General features: G+C 47.4%; 1 protein-coding gene across 15 annotated transcripts in view; it reads right to left on the bottom strand.

The window, feature by feature from the left end:
* The window catches only part of CSMD1 (CUB and Sushi multiple domains 1), a 1700362-nt gene that overhangs the window by 150733 nt on the left and 1527289 nt on the right, over nt 1-22340 (bottom strand). For all 15 annotated transcript variants that reach the window (XM_072950557.1, XM_072950544.1, XM_072950543.1 and 12 more), the window contains one exon: nt 13520-13722. In XM_072950557.1, coding sequence (XP_072806658.1) covers nt 13520-13722 — 203 coding nt within the window. The remainder of the gene's footprint in view (nt 1-13519; nt 13723-22340) is intronic.

The following is a 22340-nucleotide window of genomic DNA, read 5'->3' as shown; positions in this document are numbered from 1 at the left end:
CAGGAGACCTTATGGAATATATACATTTTTAAATTAAATACAAACTTGCATTCTTTTTCTATTCTACTAAAACAAAAATTGAGCATTTGGGGTATGTCCTATTAAATGTGTGAAGTCCTCCTTGCCTGTTTTTAAACATCGCTTAAAAATACATTTACTGACTGCATTTAGTTCACAGAAGTGAAGTCTGCTCAGTGCACATGATCTTAGAGCATCCTTTCATAACACGCCTCAACAGACGGGATGCTTATCCACACATCAAAGAGCACACAAAGCGGCACTGAGACACTCAGCACCGGAGCAGGCGTGTCTGACAGCCAGGTCGTGGTGTGCGCCGCTCAGCACACTAAGGGAGACGCCACGTGTGAGACAGTGTTCACGCTGCTGGCGGACTACTTGTTAGCAGGGGCTGTACTGGTGACCAACGAGACATGAGACGTGTTTTTTGTTGTTGTTGTTGTTGTTGTTTGGCAACCTGTTTTGTTCCTTTTTTCAGTTTGCTGGTATCAGCTAATAAAGACAGTCTTTGGAGCTGTCCTTTTAGTTACGCGAATATGCCCGGAGTTGCATAGCCCCCTGCCCCCAACTGCCCTCAGAAGAGCCAGCCTTTGTTTTGCGGAGGCCAGTCCTTAGAGACAGCCTACAGGTTTTCCCAGGTGGGCGAGGTCGGTTTGCACCTGGATCCTTTCCCAGCCTGGCAGGAGCTCATGGCCTGGGGAAACAGGCTGCGTCAACTGTGACCTTGGTCTGCTGTTCAGGGCAGCTCTGTAAGACTGAGGCATCCTTGCAGGCTTCTGAGGGTAGGACATGCAACGTATATTCTTAAAGGATCAGTGTGGTTGCTGTGTTCAGGACGCACCCCGGAGGGAAGGAGTGGCAGAGAAGAGGCAGAGACCCTAGGCGGGGTAGAGAGGGGGTGGCTCAGACAGGGGTGAGAAGGGCCGACAGGGACAGAGAGGCCCCCGAGTGTGGGGGATGGACTGCATGTCAGACATGAGAGAAAAAGAGGAGTCGAGGAAGAATCCTGGGTTGCTTTGTTTGTTCCCAGAAAGTCTCACTTCTTGCTTACAAATAAAAGAAACATGAAGAAAAGGTACTGTGCATGGAAACTGACTGTGGAAAATCATTTGGCCATTAAAGTCTAGACCTTCCATAAAAAGAAGTTAGCCATCCCACCACCAAACACCATTAATGAATATTAAATACATACTGCATCTGTTCAAAAAATAAAGCCTTGAATAAAGTTAATGGACAGATGACACTGCATTAAAAAAAAAATCTAAGCAATCTATTGTCATTCAACCCAGAAATTACACTTCTGGGCATTTATCCCAGAGAAATGAAAACTTACGTTGGCACAAAAACTTGTACATGAACACTTACGGCAGCTTTACTCGCAACGGTCCCAAACTAGAGGTAACCCAGATGTCCTCCAGTGGGTGACTGGTTAACAAGCTGGGACAACCAGTCTAGGGAACGCTATCCGAAGGGACACACAGCACCCCAGTGAGTCTCCACAGAACTGCCCGAGTGAAGAGAGTCAATCCTAGGGACTGCACACGGCAGGATTCCCTTCCTACAACGTTCTCGAAACAGCAGAGTTCAGGAAATGAGGAACAGATGAGTGGTGGCCAGGGTCCAGGACGGGTGGGGGCAGGAGGGAAGTGGGTGCAGCTACCAAACACAACTGCATACTGAACCATCAACGTCCACATTCTCCTCCCCCTTTTTTTTTCCCAGGCGAAAAACACCACTGATGCAGTTTTATGAACTCCAGGTACATAATGTAACTGGTCTTTCAAGTCTAAGGGTAACAATTCAACAAATTACAATTTCAGGTCACATATACTATAAGTTAATGAACCTAGATTTATAAAAGATGTAAAAATATTTCACAGGCTTGGGAAGATGTGGTCATGAGACATCATTCAAAAGAGAGATTTGGATCTATTAGAGATTTTTCAAACCTACAAAGGACATTTCAAAATTTACACTGTGATTTGTGCTCACGTTTTGCAAGATGTTACCATTGGGGGAAACTTCCCAAGGGTCCTCAGGATCTCTCTGCTTTACTCCTCACAAGGGCATGTGAATTTACCATTGCTTCTAAAGACAAAGTTTAATTAAAACAAGTTTACATATAGATTCCTATGTCTGAACTGCAGTATTCACTTGAATTACATACAGTGAATACGAAGCATTTTATACTTCAAAGACTTTTTATGAAATGAATGTCTGTGTATACACATGTAAACATGTTTAATTTCAAAATTCAAAGGGATGAAGCATTATCAGGACTTGACCCAGGAATCACGTATTTCTGCACGTTCCTTCACAGCACAGGGGTTTCATGACTGTGAAATTATTTAGATATTGGCAAACCTGATGATGCAGACAAGATACTGTCAGTTTAACCTATTCCTGGGGATAATGGCCATTTCTTTCAGAATAAAAAAAAAAATACTAAATGAAACAAAAAGCCCTTTCTAGTTAACACAATTACTATTTACCCAAGAGTCTTCATTAATGTTATTACTGTGAGCCAGAAGGGAAGAAAAACAAATTAAAGGCCAAAGATTCCTCAGTGAGAGATATCGAAGCCTCTGAAAGAATGAAAGGTTTTAGTTTGTCAGCAGAAGCACAGGTGTGGACTGTCTATACACAGTGTAGACAGAGTGACATTATCATAAGAAAACATTAAACACCCTTTATAGTCTGCCACTCAAGTGTGCTCTGTAACAATGTTTCAAAAGTGGAACATTTGCTTTCATGATCTTTATACTTAATAGCTATGAACATTATGTCATAAAGTATACTATCAAACAAGTGTAAATTGAGGTCTATGATTAAAAAAAACTTCAATATGCAACAGGAATCAATCACTTTGATTTTGCACAATGGGGAATGTAAATTTCATCAAGGCAAGAAGGTCTGAATCCCAAATTTCATGCTAATTCAAGTCAAAACCTAAAAATGCAAGAACTCTAGCTATTGTAGCTGGTTACCTAGGTGACCAGCCCCCCCCCACTCCACACATTTCCGTTTTCAAATTCAGGCATCACTTACTTTTTTGTAATAATTGTCCTTATACTTTTTCTGCTGCTTACAGTGGGATCTGAGTCCTCTGTTTGTATAACTTTGAATATTCTTAATTAACTTGTTTAAATTGTTTTAAATTAACTCTTTAAATTATTTCAAAGATCCTCATAATCAATTATGGTAAAAAAAATTAGTGGTATACAATAAATGTCCAATTTAGGCAACATCTATAAGTCAAATATTTTTTCTATTTCTTGCAAATAAATGTTTTAATATTTATTTGCTGGTTATAAAACTATATTTTTGAGGTCTGGATACCATGTAATTGTGAATTAGACCATGGGAAAGAATGCATTTGGAAAAATTTTAAGACATAAAAATATAACAGACTGCCAGTGCTCACAATAGTACCTGCATTACTTGTGTCAGTTAAGTTCCAAAGCCCGCATGTGATGGAGCTGACGTCCTCCTTCATAAAGGGGGTGTGAAGGCTCTAGGGAAAGGGGCTGACGAGCACCTGTGCTCTCATCATGTCCAACGTGGACAATTACGGGAACCAAGTCTGTCTGCTGCTGGGGATTTAAAAGCATTTTAGCCTTTAAAGTTATTAGAAAACACTTTAATCCATTAGTAACACAATTATTTAAGCTTTGAATACGCCATAAAACCCTGACTATGCTTTGCGTCCTCCTAACAATGAAGAATCCTTCAGTTATTCAAAGAGATTTTGGTTTCTAGCTAAAGTCACCATCAAATTGAAAACTTCCCCCTCACCCTCCAAAGACCTGTTTCAAGCATCTATCACACTGGTCATCACAGTTAAACTGATTCTCAGCTTTCCAGTGGGCGTGAGCAACAAAAACCTGTGTCCCGACACAGACAGACTTGAGGGGAGGAACAAACAGCTGTCAGGTACTCCACTAGACATTCAGCAACTGGCCATAAGCACACGACTGACAATGTCATACGTCACAGAAGCCCGGGGTGGCGCAGCGGAGCTAAGAGCTGGCGTCATGGCGTCAGCACGCCAAGTGGTCTTTGCTTCTTCACTATCTTCTCGCTTCTAAATCGAAACTGCGCTATCCTCGTGCCTTCCTGCTGAGCACGTGTCAAGAGGATCTTCCTTCTGTCAGTCTGAACTGAGTGGTGTGAAGCAGGAGGCCGAAGGGAGGAGGAGGCCTGATCTGAGCCCCGCAGAAGGCGTTGTTTCTCACGTAACGCTTCCCCGGGCTCAGCACGTCTCTGGGACTGACAGTAAGTCATGGCAAGCCCTTACACTGGGGGAAAGCTGATAAACCAACGTGCTCTGGGTTTCTGACTTGAGAGGAGTCCTCATCCAAACTGCGTGGTGGTGAAAAGAGTGTGGCCACTAATGTAACCGAATCAACAAGGAAAGCACGAACACGCTTGTTCACACAGCTGTGAAGACGGGGCCACGCCTCCCTTCATGGGTAGAAGGACAGTGCCTCTGTGACGCCTGTTGTGAAAACTGTGTAATATTACGTGTGTGTGTGAGCGGCTACTTCCGAGACTTTTCTGTTACGGGACTATGCAGTTTACCGTAGTTTAAATGTCTCATAATGCTTAAGGTTGTATATATATTCTCCCCTTCCACTCTGTGACAGGATTGCTGAATCTGGACTGTTTATATTCGCTTTAATAATGCTAAGTGCTGCCAAGCATGTAACTTGAATCTGTACCTCAAATTTTTTTAAATCACCTTTATGAGAATGTGAGTAGTCTGGGGAGGAGAACTTTGCAATCACTTTTAAAATTCAATTCAACACACCTTCATTGGGTAGTTGCTCTTGTAAATGGAATTACCCTAAAGACTGTCAGAGTAGAAATATTTAGCAAAATAATTTAGGAAATTCAGTCTCACCAGAACCAGTAACAACAACAGAAAAAGCATAAAATATGGACAGATACAGAAGCAACAAGGAAAAAAGACAAAGTGCTGCTAAGAGTCAAAAGTGACGCAGAGGTAAACACAGTAACTGGTGGGAAACGTCTAACCTCTGAAACCTGGGACATTCAGTAACAACCAAAACACTACAAAAAATAATTTGCGGTGAACCTTGTGAGGGCGGAAGCGTAGAAATGGCGTCAGACGGGCTCTCCGTTTCCCCCTGGGCTCCGAGAAGCCTCCCACAAGGAGTGCTGTCCACCTGTCGCTGGAGAGAGGGGCAGAAGCGGGGGCAGGTGGAGGCGGCAGAGCTCTAGGCGGAGGGCACCTGCGCGAAGAAGGCCTGAGAACCGGAGGCCCTCCCCGGGGCCAGGAGCGGAGGAGGGAGCGGGGAGGGAGGCCGGCAGGCACAGGGCGCCCCAGTGGACCAGCGGGGCCACGCAACACGGTCAGGGTCGTCCTGGCCTGTGAGTGAGAAGCTGGGGGTGCAGCGGCTTTGTTTGGTGGGCTTTTCTCTCTGCTGCGGGGCTCTTCTCAAACGCAGGCTCGCTAACGACACCTGCCCTCCTCGAGCGGCCCTTCGGGCAGAGCGCGCCCGGTATGGGGGAGAGCTGGCGGCGGGCCTGCACAGGGAAGCGCCGGGCCTGCGGCGGCGAGTCCGGCCTGGACTGCATGGCGTGGCGGGATGGGTGGCGGCCCTGCGCTTTGGAGACGCCTGCAAGACGCCCAAGTGAAGTCCTGCCCTTGGACCCTAGGGGTTCACGAGGCAGATGTGAGCTGCACACAGAGACTTCTGGAGTGACTGGAGAAGAGAGAACACTGCTCAGGGAGACAGTGTACAGACAGAAGACCAGGTCCCCAGGAGACCGGGAGAAGGAAGGTGAGACCTCAAGAGACCACAGAGGGACCAGCGAGGCAGGAAGGAGCCGCGGGACCATAATGAAGATCCAGCGAAAAGAGCATTTCACCAAGTGGGACGTGTCAGGTGCTCTGAACGTCCACAAGACGCCACTTAGCAGAACCAGTAAAGGGTGTGTGTTGGTTGAGACTCCTGGTTATTTGTGACAGTGACCAGAGCAGGAAAAGGAGGTGATGGGACCAGACACAAAACGAGGGGCGCAGGGAGGGCTGGAGGCGAGGAGACGCACACCTTATGCGCAGAAAGCGAGCTGGCTGGAGGAGAGAAGCGCGGATGCTCGGAAGTGGCAAATGGTAGTTGTGTGTGTTTGTCTTAATTGTCATTTGAGCACTTGGATACCAGGGCTGAAGAGTCAGAGCAGAAAAGAATAGAAATGAAAAAAGAAGACGTCACACAGCGTGAAGTCCCCAGGCAGCCATGGGAACACCCGCGCCGGACCAGCCTTCTTCGGGGGAGGGGCGGCAGGTCCAAGGTAACCGGAGGGAAGGGATGAAGAACGAAGGCTGGTGGTGTCTGCTGGGGGGAGGGAAGGAAATCCTTCCGAGAGCTTTGTCTTTGGTGAATGGAGACCCGGGAGCATCTACTGCCTGAAGGGGGAGGTGAGGGAAGGGTGGGAAACAAGGTGAGACGGGGCGGGGAGCGCTCCCTGCACAGGCGGCCCGCAGGGATGGCAGGAAACCGCCCGCCCAGCGGCGGGTGCAGGACGCGGCCGGAGGGCAGCGCGCGGCAAGAGGCTGATTTCAAGGATGGGGCTGCTGCAGGTGGAGAAGGATGGGGACTCAGGAGGCACCAACAGAAGGGAGAAGACCCCAGCCCAGAGCCCACTGAGCCCGGAACCAACACGGGGGCGGGAGGGCGAGGAAGAAGGCGGCTCGTGGGGAGCAGGGAAAGCGCGCGCTGCTCTCTGGGCCTTCTGCGGTCCGCGCCGAGAGCGCCACACACAACTCCCGCGGCTGAACCCCCACCCCCCACCCCTCGTCAGCGGGACTCAGAAGGCAGCAGCTCAGGCTCTGTGGCCGAGCACTCTCCTCTCAAGCTGTCGGGCCTGGGTGGCAGCCTCGGCGTGGCCAGTGGCCGGTCCTCTGCCGGCCCCACGAGGGGAGCCCCGGGAGCATGGAGAGGGGCGCCCTCGCTGCACCCGCAGCCGCAGCCCGGTGCAGAAACCTGGCTCGTGAAGCCGGGGTGGTGGCTGAGTCTCTCCCAGGAAACAGTCCTGCTCTGTCTGGCAGCCCCGACGGCCTCCCTTGTTATGAACAACAAACGATTTCTTTTTTAAATGCAAATGTCCCTGTTAAATTATCTTTCAATAGAGTAAATTAGGGAGCGATGTCAGGGAGCCGCTAGGTTACGACTCTTATTTATGGGGAAATCAGTCTCAGGAAACCTGGGACACAAGACCGCCCGGCCACTGCCCCCGGGGTGGGGAGCTGAGTGGGGACCACTGGGGGCTCAGCTGAAGAGTATTTAACCCCAAGGGTAGAGGTCAGGTGTGTGAGCCGAACCCCATTTTCTTTCGTTTCCTGCATGATTAAATGGTAATTAAGCTTTAATGAAAAATGTTAGGCTGATTACAGTAAACATAATTGCACCAGTCAGCTCATGTCCTCATGTCTCGCAGGCTGCATGGAGTGGGCTGGACGATGGGCCTTTATGGGGTTTGAATATCTCGTGAGCACCAGCGGTCTGCGCTTCTGGTGGGGAAATGTGGTCTCACGGCAAGGGGAAGGTGCCAGCCCACGAGGAAGAGCGCGGTGCTTACTGTGCTGTCAGTGACCACCACACACATACACACTCACACAGACACAGATGCACACACACATTCACACACACACACACACACAGGCACTAACACATACACACACACACAGATACACACACAGACACACGCAGACACACGCACACAAAGACACAGGCACAGACACACAGAGACACATTCACACAGACACACAGACACAGACACACATAGACACACACACAGAGACACAGACATTCACACAGATACACATACACACACACAGACACATGCACAAAGACACACACACAAAGACATACACACACACAGACATGCACACAGACACACAGATGCACACACATTCACACACACACACAGATACACAGACACACACAGACATGCACAGACATACACTCATACTCACACAGACACATACACAGAGACACAGACATTCACACAGACACACATACACACACGCACACAGACACACACACGCACACACGCACAGACACAGACATACACACACACAGGCACACACACAGACACAACACACAGAGACACACACACACACACCACCAAGGAAAAGCAGGCACTCTCCCTGCACTCCTAGCAAACAGCTGTTTTCTCCCAAGTTTATTTTAAAGCAGGAAAAAAAAGATCACTTCTTAATGAAATAAGGAAATTTACCAAATAGTAGATTAAACTACACTCATTTAAATTAAAACATGAATATTAATCTTTATAAAATGAAAATACACTGCTTAGTTTCCAATGGTATCAAAATACTAAGTAAGGATAAATAAATGTATAAAGAATTATAAAGCTTAAAAAAAGAAAAAAATTATAAAACTTAAAAGGTCAACAACGTCGCATACATTTTATTAAATCCCTCTAACGTAGGTTTTACCAATGACGACAGACTACACTGGCCACTCCTTCTGACAGTAAGCGGCATATAAAGACCATTCATCTTAACAACACTGGATAGAAGCGAACTCAGAAGTGAAAGAATCTCCAAATACTTAAATTAGCATTTAAGTATTTACCATTAAAGGCTTTTCTATGACCGTTTTTGAATGAAGCTGGAGTCAGTGATGAAACACAGCCCTTTCAGTGGATGACGTGGTGTCTGTCATACAATCAAAATCACCCTAGTATTTCCAAGATTTTTATAGTTGGAAAGTTTTCAAGGATATTCAGTTAGAAAATGCTCTTTAGCCACTGATAGAGACCGCGTTCTAGAAACACAGGAACTCAGTCCAGCCGGCCGCAAACAACACACTCACACTGGATGGGGTGAGCCCTGTATCAGAAGTAAGAGCCCGGAATTTGGGGACTGTGAGTGACAACATGGCTCATTCTGCTAAAGGAGTCTTAAAAGATGATGTGCTCCCAGCGGGGTCCAAGCAAAGAGGAGAAAGCCAAGAGCGGAAGGTGAAGTGAACACACACTAACCACGTGGCCGCACCCGGGGGTTCACAGCGTGGAGCACGGTAACTGAGCACCATGTGGAAAATGTAGATTTTTGCGTAAGTTTGCACGAAGGCTTTCAGAGTCTTTAGTTTTGGCAGTAGGGGGAATGGGAAGTCCCACTGGCTGAGATGGAGGTCACTGGAGAGCTCTGACCAGACACAAGTCGCCGCACTGGGGACCCGCCCTGGCTCCCGCGATCAGGCGGGACAGTGAGTGGACAAGGGCCGAGGAGCCGGTCAGTGGGAGCCGAGACTCAGGCCAGCCCAACAGCTCAGACCCGGGCGGTGGGGCGCAGGTTGGGAGGACTGGCTGGGTTTGGGATTTTGAATATGGACCCGACTGAATTTGATGCTGGATTATACGTGGGGTGGAAGATAAAGGGGTTTGTAAAACAAGACTTCAAAGTCTTTGTCGGGATCTCCTTGCAGGACAGGGCTGAAGTTTCTGGAGGCAGGAAGGGCTTGACAAAAGCAGAGACGGGCAGGGAGCGGAGCAGAAGGGCGGCCACGTTTCATGTGCCGTGCTGCCCGCTCTCCGTCTGCACATCAGAGCGGGGGGCCGTCTCCAACAGGCAGTCCACGCTCAGGGCAGAGGCCGGGGGAGGCTGACCGGGAGCACCGAGGGGCGAGCAGTGACGGAGAAGGAAGAAGGGGGGGGGCGGGGGGGGGGAGGCGAGCCCTAGCGGTGCCCAGGCTCTGCAGTTCGGGGAAGGAAGATGAGGACCGGGACAGAGGACGAGAGGAGCTGGGAGAGGGGAGGCCGAGGGAGAGCGGGGAGGCGGGGCAGCCAAAGAGGGCGTTTTAAGACAAACAGTCAAAACTGAAAAGCCCCAACCTGGCGTGGAGTTCTGCGACTGAGAGGCAGAGCGACGGCGAGGTTCAATTCTTACGCTTTAAGTTTTTTGAGAAAAATCTGACAACGCAAGTGTCTCTAAGAGAACAAATACTCAAGTAAGTACTTTTCCTCCAGTAACCGAATTACACCTACAGTGCTTAGTTCACAGATTACTGGCATGTCATCGAGTTAAAATGCTTCACCAGGAAAATTCTAATCTACTACTACTGACTAAATACCATTACTGCTTTGCAACAAAGCTCATACTTGGCATATCAACTGTTTGAGGAGAACATTTAGGTTCCATTATTTAACATTCTTTTTGAAATCGCAGACTAGTGCTAATACTTCAAATGCTAGCATTAGCTTGGCTCATGGATGGCAACAAATCTAACGTACACAGAAAGCCCCTCTTTTCATGTCCCAGGGTCACAAAGACGGGTAAGTGGGCTCTTCCTCCCTCCACGCTTCTTGAGCTGGAAGGACGGGCTCTTCTCCATTTTTCTGGGGGATTCCAGCCCTTGGTTTGGCCTGACTTAGTTTCAGAGCTGGGTCGTCCAGTAGTGGAAGGATGGCTCCAGAAACGGCAGGAGTGCAGAGCGGCACATTGGTCCAGACTGCAGGGAGTCTGACCAACGATCCCACGTTGCTGGTGCTGACGGGGGTCCCGGGCCACAGGAATGTCAGCTTTGCGGCCCACGTGCCTTTTGGAATTGAAGCGCTTAGGGTCCAACACGAAGCATATGACCCATTTCCAACAGATTATCTGAGAGGGTTTGGTTATAGAAACCGGGGAAAGGACACATATGGACACGGCTTCTGGAGAACACAGTGAGCTCTGACTGAGGGGGTCTGATGGGGGTGGAACGGGGTCCATCAACGCCCTGACACCTCTCCCTCCCTGTCCTCTCGCCTCCTGCCAGAAGCCCCCCCTCAGATGAGCCCAGCTGGAGGGCAGAGAACCCAGTCCACGCATGTCCACCACCAGTGTCACAGGGCAGAGTGAGAAATGGTGGAGATTAGGTCTAAAGGGGCAAAGGGAAGACACGCGGCACAGAATGCAGAATTTTGCAAATAGAAAGGTCCTTAGAAATTGGTATCATATCTTCAAGTCATAAATAAAGTAATAAGGAAATAGGTGGAAGGTCAGTTTCAGTTCTTCAGAGGTTGAGACAGAAACCTGAACTTTCAGTGTCACAGGCCCAGCCAACTTTTTCTAATTTGTCCCAAGCAAAGTTTTTATATCTTGTTTTTTCACTTTCTGTAGTTTTAAAGACCTTGCAGAAACCCATTCATTAAAAAAGCCTCCAAAGAAACATTATATTTGCACTCCTAAAATGGCATTTCCAGAAGTATACCAGCTGTTACACTACACCATGTGAAACTGCCAACATTCGACCATTTTCATCTACAAAAAGGACAACTGCACAGGGTTCAAACTAGAACACTTGGAAAATCAGGTTTAAACAATTAAGTGAGTTTCAACTTTTGTAGGAACTTTGATGGGTGCATCCATGCTTACCACTTCCTCAGCATCAATATATTAATTAACCATATAATTATAAATACAGAGTGTAAATCTCCCTGTTCTCAAACAGCAATAATAAAGGGCCTCCTTCATCTTTAAGCCAAACTGGGAAGATGTCTTTTAAACAGTGAGCACCACGAAGAGATATAGAAAAGGACGCGAATTCTTGGTTTCACAAGAATTTTTAAGAGTGAAGATTTTTAAAAGGCCAGGAACAAAACAACGTACTCTCACCAGACAAGCCAGCAACCACACCTCTTGATATTTACCCAAAGAAGTTAAAAACCTGTGTCCATATAAAAACCTGCACACAAATGGTTTACAGCACCTTTGTTAATAATTTCCAAAAGTTGGAAAGAACCAAGAAGTCCTTCAGTGGGTGTGAACTGCGGTCCACCCAGGCAGAGCTAAAAAGAAATGAGCTGTCAAACCATGAGAAGGTATGGAGGAGCCTTAAACGCATATGACTCAGTGAAAGAAGCCAGCCTGAGCAGGCTGCATACACTGTGTGATTCCAACTCTAGGACCTTCCGGAAAAGGCAAACCATGGAGGCGGCAGCAGGTCAGGGGGGCCGGGGGCTGGGAGGAGGGGGGATGCACAGGTGGAGCACACGGGATTTTTAGGGCAGTAAAACCACCCTGTGTGACATTTCAGTGGTGGACAGCTGTCATCATACATGTGCCCAGACCCACCGAATGGATGGCACCAAGAGGGTCCACCGATGCAGACCACAGATGTAGACCACGGACTCCAGGGGAGGATGACGTGTCCGTGTAGGTCCATCAGTTATAGCAAGTGGACCATCTGGTGGCGTGCTGCTTATGGGGGAGGCTGTGCGGGCATGGGAGCAGGCAGTGTATGAGAAATCTCTCTGCTTCCTCTCAAATTTGCTGTGAACCTAAAGCTGCTCGAAAGGAAGTCTATTCAGATAAGAAGGAAGCAAGGCCAGGAGAGTACTGAATGGACAGCAAAGGAAAACAGAGGTCACCTCATAATGGTACCACCTTTTTCTTTTGCCAAATCAGGACAGCACATCACACAGCTACCACCTACTCTCACCATCACTTCTGCAGATAGACAGCATTTTTATCTGACAGAAAAGAGCAAAAATAATATAATCTTGGAATAAAAAGCATTTTTTCCCCAAGGCAGGATAGCTGGAGCAAACTTACCTTGATATTTTTGCCACAGACCAGTGAAAATTTTACCACATACAGATTCTATTCCAGGAGCACATGTTCACAAATGACTGCCTCAAAGCACAGCGAACCAGAGATAAGAAATTGTGCCGACTTTAACCTCAATTTTATACCAAGCCCTCAAAGCATCACATTGACCTAAGTCCATTTTCTTATGTAAATCCTAAATATGGCTCACCAGTGACCTGCCAAAAGAGAAACTGAGCCAGAGTGTGTTTATGTGCAAATTCCACCATTTTACGATGACGGGTGACCCTGGGTGCTACCAAATTATACGACACCTCTACACGGTGCAAACTGAAGGGCACTTGAAGACTGAACTGCCACAAAGTATCTCCACACCTTCCTTCCCGGAAACCGTTCCTTATAAATGGGCTAGACAGCAACGGTGAGACCCATCTCAAGAGCTAACAGCTTAAACATGCAAACGTGGTCCTTGAAACTATAGCCCTCAGGAGGCAAAAAAATGCAGGGAAGTTGAGAGCAGACCATGGAAGCAGCTTGGAAACTTCGAGATTTCAGGGCACCAACCAGGGCAATGAGGGGACCTGGAGCTGGTGCTGGGTGGGGGAGCGTCCCAGATTAACTTGAAGGTTCAGTAGAGACCCACGTCTGTCTTGGACCCCAGTTTAGCTGTTTACTGATTAATCCAAGCCTTTAAAGTAGGTCTGTTTTCCCACGTAACTAAGGGGAGCCCCGTGAACCCCATAAGAGAACGAACAGAATTTCCTAAGACAAAGCATTCTTCTGATGGGCATTCTCAAAGTTCCGTATTCTGCTCAACAGAACTCACATTCCTGTAGGGGAGCCTTAGTTACCAGTGAGGGTCTGTCTCCCTGGCGGATGCCAGGGCCCAGACCAAGAGGAGGGAGCCGAGCGGGCACCTACTTGAGTACTGGATGGAGAAGCCGGACTTGCTGATGAAGAAGTCGCTGTGGAACTGCAGGGTGAGCGAGCTGAAGGTGCTGTGCACGTCCTCGGGCAGCGCTGAGCCGCTCCACTCCCTCAGCAGGATGTCACTGTCCACCGGCCCGTCCCACACCTTCAGGATGTCGTGGGCCAGCTCCGTGTCGAACACGATGAAGTGGAGGCTGCAAGGAGAACGCAGCTGGTCCACGGAACGGCCCCGTGCAGCGGGAGGGCGTCCGGGCACCAGCCCCTCCTGCACGCCAGTCCCACCCGCCCGCAGCACCCACCCCAGGGCGCCCTTCCGTGGCCTCCCAGAGACGAACGCGCTCGTGCGCATCGGGAAACAGCACGGACACCCCGTCCTCGAGGTGCGGCGAGGCCAGGGCGCCCCGCGTGGGCTTGGCGCTGAGGGGCCAGGCCGCGCCCGGAGAGACTGTCAGCTCTCTCTGCAATTCAAAGCTTTCCAGGCACACAAATCAAAGATGGGTTTAACACAGCTAACGGGACTCAGGCTTTCAATGTAGGTGGTGCCGGTGTTGTTCCAGAAATGCCCCACCAGGTGGCAGCAGCCAAACCAGGAGAAACACGCTTGCCGAGGTGCCGTGCACGCCGGGAGGGTGTCGCCTGCCCACTTGTATCTGAATGCGCTCATCTTACGTTGTGGTTCCTTCTAGATGTTTTATTTTCAGAAAAATCTATTTGAAACACCAACACAAAGGCAGAACTGTGTAACATGAGCTCCTTTCTACGGAACATTTTAACAAACTTCTATCAGATGTACAGGTATTTTCCAGAGCAACTTAAAATCTCTACGTCAGAGGAAGCAGCAGACCTGCAGTTCCACCCACGGCAATTCAAACAGACGGAGGAGTTTCGCATCGACCAAAATCTGTGCTTCCTCAATGTTTTGGTTTATAGCCTTTCACTTACTGCTTACTGGACAAAACTGTAAGAGATAAAAATCAAAATAGATACGGAACACTGTACACAAACCCCAACTGTTTACTTGTGCATCTGATACACTTAAAGAGAATGCCTACCTCACTCTGCACAGAGCAGAAAATACGCGGTGCATTTGAAGGTTCAGTGTGCAGTATTGTGACACAGAGGGAAGTACAGAAAGCAGCAGACACTTAGATACCACCACCACCACCGTTGACAACTTGCCCCTTGCTTCAGACAGCTTTCATACATACAGTCTCACAGAGTCACACTCTCACTCCTCTCCACGTTTTCACTTGCTTTCCCTCCCACCCCACATTCTGAAATTGCTATGCTCTCTTCTCACTGATATTCTCACAATCTTCCTACGCACGTGTGCGTTTATGGGCCCCAAACAACCTGTAGTACGATTTTGTGTGTTTACAATAATTGCATAATGGACGGCATTCTGGCATCGATGTCGGCATCTGTTTCAAAGTTGCTCTTTACACTCAGCATTGGGCGAAATCCCTATAAACTGAAAGACGTAGATTTGTTAACGCTCTTCAAGCACGCGCACACGTTTCGCTCGCCTAGTCCCCTACCAAAACGCAGCTGGAGTCTACGTTTTATTATGACAAACGGTGCTCATCTTGGGGTCTCTCTAGGCTCAAAAGGGACACCGCCAAGCTGTTCTTGGTGCAGCTGTAACTCCTTACAGTCTCACAACCAAGAACAGGCGACTCTGTGTGGTCACCTCTCTTTCAGCACCAACACTGTCAGACCGTGACGGCTGTCAGGAGAGGGAATCTGATGGTTGTGCGTGGGGTCTTATTTAAATTATATTCCCCTGAATATCTGCGAGGCTGGACATCCTCTGTGTGTCTGAGGCCTCCCCCTTTCAATACAGTTCAGCAATCCCATGAGCATTTATTGAGCACTGACTGTGGACCGGGCACTCGCAGGAATCGTGGACACGTCAGTGAACTAAGCCTTCATGGAGCTCACAAAGTAACGGGGGAGATGAACAAACAGACGCAACCACAGAAAGCAAGTTAAACTGCAGGTTAGTGGGCAGTAAACGCCCCGAGGATAGAAGCAGCAGAGCAGACTAAGGAGCTGGGTGGGGCAGGGGCGGGGTTCCTGTGTTAACTGGGCAGGTGCGTCAACCCATGATGGCGAGAAGAGGTTCGGGCAGAGGCCTGAAGGAGGTGAAGGGGTTTGTATATTTGACCAGACGGACGACGGAAAAGCCTGCACGGAGGCACGCCTTCAGGTCTGGGAACATCCAGGCAGCCAGGGTGACCGGAGCAGAGGGGGGCCGGATGAGGAAGCGCTGAGACCAGAGAAGGAGGGTAGTGGATGTGGGGGGCAGAGGGGGGAAGCAAAACACAGGGCTCTGCAGGTTATTTTGAAGATTTGGGCTTTTACCTGGCGATCTAGCAACGCGGCATTTTCAGGGAAGCAGTTACCTCACCTGTGGTTTGAAAAATTGCTGTGCACTTGTGCTGACAGCAGGCAGCGGAGGGAAAGGCGGAGACGGGAGGCAGAGGCCGGTGCTCAGAGGAGCTCGGCAGGGGAGCCGATGAGGGGCTGTCAGATTCTGGGCACATTTTGAAGGTGGGGAGACAGGACTGAGGTCATTTTTCTTAATATATGGATGGGATTAATTATAGAGTTCAGCTCTTAATTTTTATTTTTTCTTCTTGTTCTTTGATATGAAGGTAATTTTAGCCTCATTAAATCAATCAGGCCATTTCCTTTCTTTTCTTTTGACTGGAAACTTTTTTCCAATTTAATGGTATAATATAATCTATTATTTTCTTAGATTTTCTAAAAATAAGCCACGTTGTAGGTCTCGTCTGTCCATGGATCAGTCACTCGGTGCTCCTGTATTTTATCCTAATGGGTCAGCTATCCTTCTATTGATGATACTTTCTCAAGCATCAGTTTTGGGATTTGAGGCTTAATTGTTTCTTCCATTAATTTCTTTCACTGTATTTGCTGTTTTCCATTCTACTTCTTTAAACTTACTCTGACACCACTTTTCAAATGCCATTAGCTGGAAGCTTAACGTGCTGATTTTCAAGCGATCGTCTTTTTCTAACACGCGCATTCAGGCTGTAAAGGTCACAGTTAGCTCTTAATCACGTGTCTTGCATTTTCGAAATGAAGTACGTGTACTTCCTTGCTGTGTGTGTGAGGACTTCTGCCTCTGCTCTGCTTTGTTCAGGACATGGAGTAGCAATGACAGTGATTCTCTATTTTACTGATATTTGATTTATTCCTAGTTTGTGATCATGTTTGTACATGTTTCATATTTACTTGAACAGAAAGTGCAACTTCTGACTGAATATAGCAATTGCGTGTTCAGATCCTCTGTAAACTGACTAATTTGTTACCTGTTTGATGTATGAGTCATAAAGAGCTGTAAGAGGTGTGCTGTGCCATTTCCAACCTCTCCATATGATTTAGAGGGTTTTTGTATTAAATTATGTTCTTTGCTGAATACAGGTTTCTCCTAGCTGTCATGTATTGCTGGTAAATACAGATCCCTAAGCAAATGGCAGTGTTCTGTGTGTTAACAATATTGCCAAAAGGGGCACCTGAAGCCAGGAGAGTGGCTATCCTTCAGGATGGGTAGACTGAACGGAGCTCAGAGAGCACGTCTTGGGTGTTGGTCTGGCTCCCGGCTACACAGGTGTTCTTTTATCATCCGTGCAGTCTTTTGTGCCTATGTGACATGTTAATGAGACACTTACACAGACAAAGACTCACCCTGGTGCTGTAAGTTCTGCCATTTTGAAAAATACCTTGTGATTTCAATGACAAAAATGATATAACAAAATTTAAATATAGATAGAGAAATGGCCATTTTTCATTAAAAAAAATACTGAAAGTCAATATGCAGACACCATGCCACTAAGTAGGGAAAAAAAGTATTAAATTTTAAAAGTATCATCCTTAAGGAACTATTAGTCATTTCAGACACGGGCATGCAAGAGGGAAGAACACACTTTCCAACGCACAGTGTCACAAGCTCTAAGAGACGTGAACAAAGCGACAGGTGAACACGGAAGGGGGCGCGTGTCATCCTGCCTCAGGACGTCTGGGGAGGGTCTTGCCAGCAGAGAGAAGCAAGGAGGGATAACTCAGTACAGAGGACGAGGCAGAAAGTAACGAAACAAATGCACCCATAGATATGTTAACACGGTGAAAATATAAAGGTCACAAACAAATATAACAAATAAAACGATGTAAAGATTTTCTTCCCTACCCGATTGGCCTAGTTTATATACACGTTATCCAGTTTCAATGAGAAGGTTAAGACTCTGCCTTTTCATACACTGTTGGAGGCCGAATCTACTCTTCTTAAATACTGGGAGGGGGCAGCACTGCGGATCACAGCGAAAAGCTGGAAACAACCCGAATGCCCCAACAGGGTGTAGTTTAAATAAATTATGGTACATTCAGGCAATGGAATCTTCTTCAACGACTAAACAGAATGAGCTGGGATTCCAGGTGAGGACATAAAACTTAGACCATGTTTACTGACTGAGGAGAAAACCTTCAGGAGAAGATGAAGGCTTGATACTATCATTCAGAAATAATTACACAAGTAGATAAACAGATAAGTCAAGTTATACCTTATTTGTGCTTGCATAAAGAAATCACAAGAATAAATACCAAAATTTAAGTGGTTATCTTTCACATCTAAGGTTACAGCAAACGACTTTTCAGGCTTTTTATCTTTCTACGACACTTCTCCAGTGTTTCAAAAATTGGGAAAATAAGTAACTTTGAATGTCATGATGATGAGCTTGAGTGTATTCTGCACATAATAAGCTGATAAAATATGTATGTTTTTGAAGTGGGCAAGCGAAATGATCAGCTTTGTTTTATAGAAATATTTGTATTAAGACACAAACAATGTTTTAACCATTTGACCCAGAGAGAATTTTCCTAGGAAATTATTCTAAGGTGTTCATTATAAACAGAAATAAAGCTTTACTGACAAAATTATTTGCCATATGATTACGTATAATGTTGAAAATTAGAAATAATGTAAATAACTGAGAGACAATATTAAAGTCAGGGCACACGTCCACGTAAATTCTGCTCAGACACGCACGTCACGCGTCAGCATGCTAACCGTGGGGGCTAGTACGGGGATGATGACCGCCTTTGTTTGCACACTTTTGAAAATGTCTATATATGTTCATTTTTCAGCCATATGAAATTAGTATTTTAAATTAAAACCTAAGTTCCTTGGAGTGGGAGTGGTGGATGAGAGAGGAAGAGAGAAACTGAGCAAGCCCTCGCAGACGGTCAGATGACAGGGGTCGCAAACCAGGGCGGGGCAGCAGCTGGGGGCACCGTGGCCCTGGCGGCTTCACCGAGATGTGTGATCACTTGCGTGTGAGGGGGCCCAAAGCCTGTGGTACCAACAGTTCTGCCTGGGTGTCTCGATACGCAGGGAAAACCATATGCAGGTGACACGACCAGCAGGAAGGACGTTCAGGACAGAACTGTTGAGTCCAGAGAAGAAAGCTGATTATTTGTAGATGAAATACTAAGAATGAAATTTCTGTTGTGGGGCTGACATTTTAACTGGGCCCTCGATGCTGAGAAAGGAACCTGGAGGTGAGGCCACGAGGAGAAATTGGGGGGGGTGGCGCGCAGGTCACGAGGGCGCGGTGGCCTCGGAGACCAGACTCACGGCTCTCGTGCTGGAGTGTGACGGACACGCTGTCGGAGGCGAGCCTGGGGAGGCCCGCGCGCCAGGGCGGCGGGCGTCACAGCTCTGGCTGAGGAGCTCGCGTCTGCCGGTTGGCCGGGGGGGGGGGGTGCTGAGAGCCTGCAGAGGGGAAAGGACGGCTCTGGGAGGCCGGGGGGAGGAGATTACAGCAAGGGCAGACCAGAGGGCCACAGACAAGAAGAAAAGGCAAACGAGCGCAGCGCTGTCCAGGCTCTGGCTCCTGTGCAGCTCCTTCTTTCTCGGGGCCCGTGATGAAGAGATTAAGCGTAATTCCCCCAAAGCATACCGTGAGACTTACGTAAACGCCTGGTGGGTTTATTTTTTTAATTTGGGAAATTACTGGAGACTGGGGAAGGGGACAAGAGAGAGCATAAGATAATCTCCAGCCCTTTGGAGGAAGACAGGCACGAACAGAAGCAGGAATGAAAACGTAGGAAGAGGCTCGGGGGGGGGGGGGTAACCATCACCGTCATGACACGGGCATGTCTGCAGTGCACCTGTGAGGGGTCCAGCGTGTCTGGAGCAGCTGCAGAGCCAGTGCCCCCAGCGTCAGCCGTTTCTCCTAAACGCCACTGACGTGTGATTAGAACCTCACTTCCAAGTGTTACTGCTTTTCAGTTCTTCCTGCACTCCCATCTTTGCTGGCCAGTCCTTTTTTGATTATCCATTTCTATAAACTGTTGAGTGAGTTTATTCCTGGGAGACAAGGAGCGGTCTGCACGTGGCCTGAGCGGCCAGATGCCTGGCGAGCAATCACCCCCGGAAGGTACGTAACCAGGAACTGGCTGTGATGTGCGTCCTTGTTTACGCAGTGACTTGGGAACTGAAGGACTAAAAGAGAGGTTCGTCCCTTGGGCAATTCCACACCGTAAATCTACAGAGTAACTGCAGTCCCACCTGCTGTGGGGGGCCCGTGCTGTGTGGCTGAATGTGGCGGGGGGGACTAGAGCTGTGCGTATCAGCATCTCACCCGTGAGGGGTGTCTGCAGTTCTCTGTCCTCTCACACACTCTCCAAGGGACCAGTGAGCTTCCCTAAGCCTGGCAGCTGCTCCCACAGCCCCAGGCTGAGGAGGACGCGGTCCAGCCCCAGACCTGGGGCCGACTCTGAAGCCCACGGCTCTCCTTCCTTTGGCTGGCTGAAATTCCCCCACCTGGTCACTTCCTCACACTGTCCACCAAACGACGCGGGCTACCCCATTGTGGTCTTACGAGGAAAGGGACATTGGAGATGCCCTGATCCCCTGGCCCCAAGCCTCTCTGTCTTGTCAGCACGAGACTCCTGCTCAGGCTCCCAACACATTTACTTTGTCTAGACCTCAGGGCTGGAGAGAAGTGTCCAGTGGAAGGGGCTCTTTGCCTAGTGTTTTCCTCTTGACTCTGTTGCACAGGGACCTTGAAGACTGGTCAAAAACAAGTTAAAATATCCCTAGATCTCCAAACCAGATCTGCCCGTCACCTCTTGACAGCCAGCACGGCCACAACCTGCACTTCACCTCCTGTAAAAGTCCACACAGGACGTTCTGACAATCCTGATACGTCTCTGATTCACCTGTGATGTTTCCAATACTCCTAAGCCTTCCTAAGAGATTTCCCCTCAACTCTTCCTCCAAATGCAATTTCCTGGGAACAATTAGGATCAGAAATACTTTCAAAGTGAGTTTTCCAGACAATCACACTTGCAGAAAAGCAAGTAAAGCCAGGGAACAATATATACATATGATTACATGAAGCACGGCCCTGACGTTGCTCACTGACGGTGTCTGCACTGCTTTTACCTTTACAGTGTCAATTACAGCTGTGCTTGCTCAGCAATGAGATACACTGGATTTCCTAGAGACATGCTCATGTATAACACTTAACGTGGCTAAATTCACTGCAGTGTCTTGTGGTTAGACTTTTAACTAAATCTAGTTCAGGTAACTGCTCTGTAGTATATGTGTTAAAATTATAAACCTCTTCCAGACCCAAGTGCCCCATAACAATAACTATTTTGGGCTCCTCTGTTACCTTCAACAGAAAGCTACAGCAGCATGCAATCAGAAATTGCTCCAGGCCTCAAGGAAATCAAAATGTAAAAATTTGCCTCAAGTGTTGAAACCAGACCTTTTACAGTTTCAGAGAGCCTGTTGCTTATTCATTCTTTAAGAATGAAAAACATTGCCATTAAAGAAAAATCATAATAGAATGTATAGTAAAAATCTCATTTATATTAAAATGTTTAATACTTAAATTAATCCCTAGACTCATATGTGAATGACTGATGGAATTCTCAGCTTCAGCACACAGTGTCGCTGATACTGGCTGTGACAGCAGGGGAACAACCAGGACAGCAAAGGAGGCAGTGGACACCAAGGCTAAGGCCACGCCCTGTGCTCCCAGTGTCAGCACCGCCGTCGGCCTGGAACTGTCCGTCATGTGCCTCAGAGCGTGTCGTTTTCCAGACTGCCATCCAAAAGTCGCACATATTTTCTTAACGAAGAGAAATCACCAGAAACATTATGGAAGGAAGCTGAATACTGGTTGATTAAATTAAGTGCTGATGCTCGCCTTTGAACTTCCTTATTCCGAAGGGCTTTACGCCTTAAATTAAAAAGATCTGTTTACAAATTGGGTCCTTTGAAAGATACGTATGAGAAGAAAGAACTTCTCTGAACAGCGAATCGGTGTAGGCAGCATCTTTCTTTTTTTTTCAGACTACTAATGGTTAAATGACAAAGTCAATTCATAAAACAAAAGCTGTATAATTTTTATTACTTCAGCTCATTCTTTGTTAATTTCTTTTCTCTTTCTTATTAAAATTAATATTAGGTTCACCTGCAAAGAGTAAATTTATCACTTGGTTTGCATTTAGAGGAAGATGTGTTTATTCTAACTTTTGGGAAATAAACATAAGGGGACACATAAGAAATAGAAAAATTTGAAATCTTCCTAAAAGGAAATATATCCTGTTTATGGAAAGTCATGTCATGAATCACAGGTGATTCCTAGGATTTTTCAGAATCAAAACCAGTATAATGGCTTTTATATTATTCAGATCAAGCATTCAGGAATTCAAAGGTAACAAGTCACATTTAATTTTATTTAGCTCATTGAAAAGTGACTGCATTGATTTTTATGAA

Source organism: Vicugna pacos, chromosome 26 (genome assembly GCF_048564905.1).
Source record: "Vicugna pacos chromosome 26, VicPac4, whole genome shotgun sequence".
Taxonomy (NCBI): Eukaryota; Metazoa; Chordata; class Mammalia; order Artiodactyla; family Camelidae; genus Vicugna; species Vicugna pacos.
Note: the sequence above shows the minus strand (reverse complement) of the source record. Positions and strands in the feature narration are given on the sequence as shown.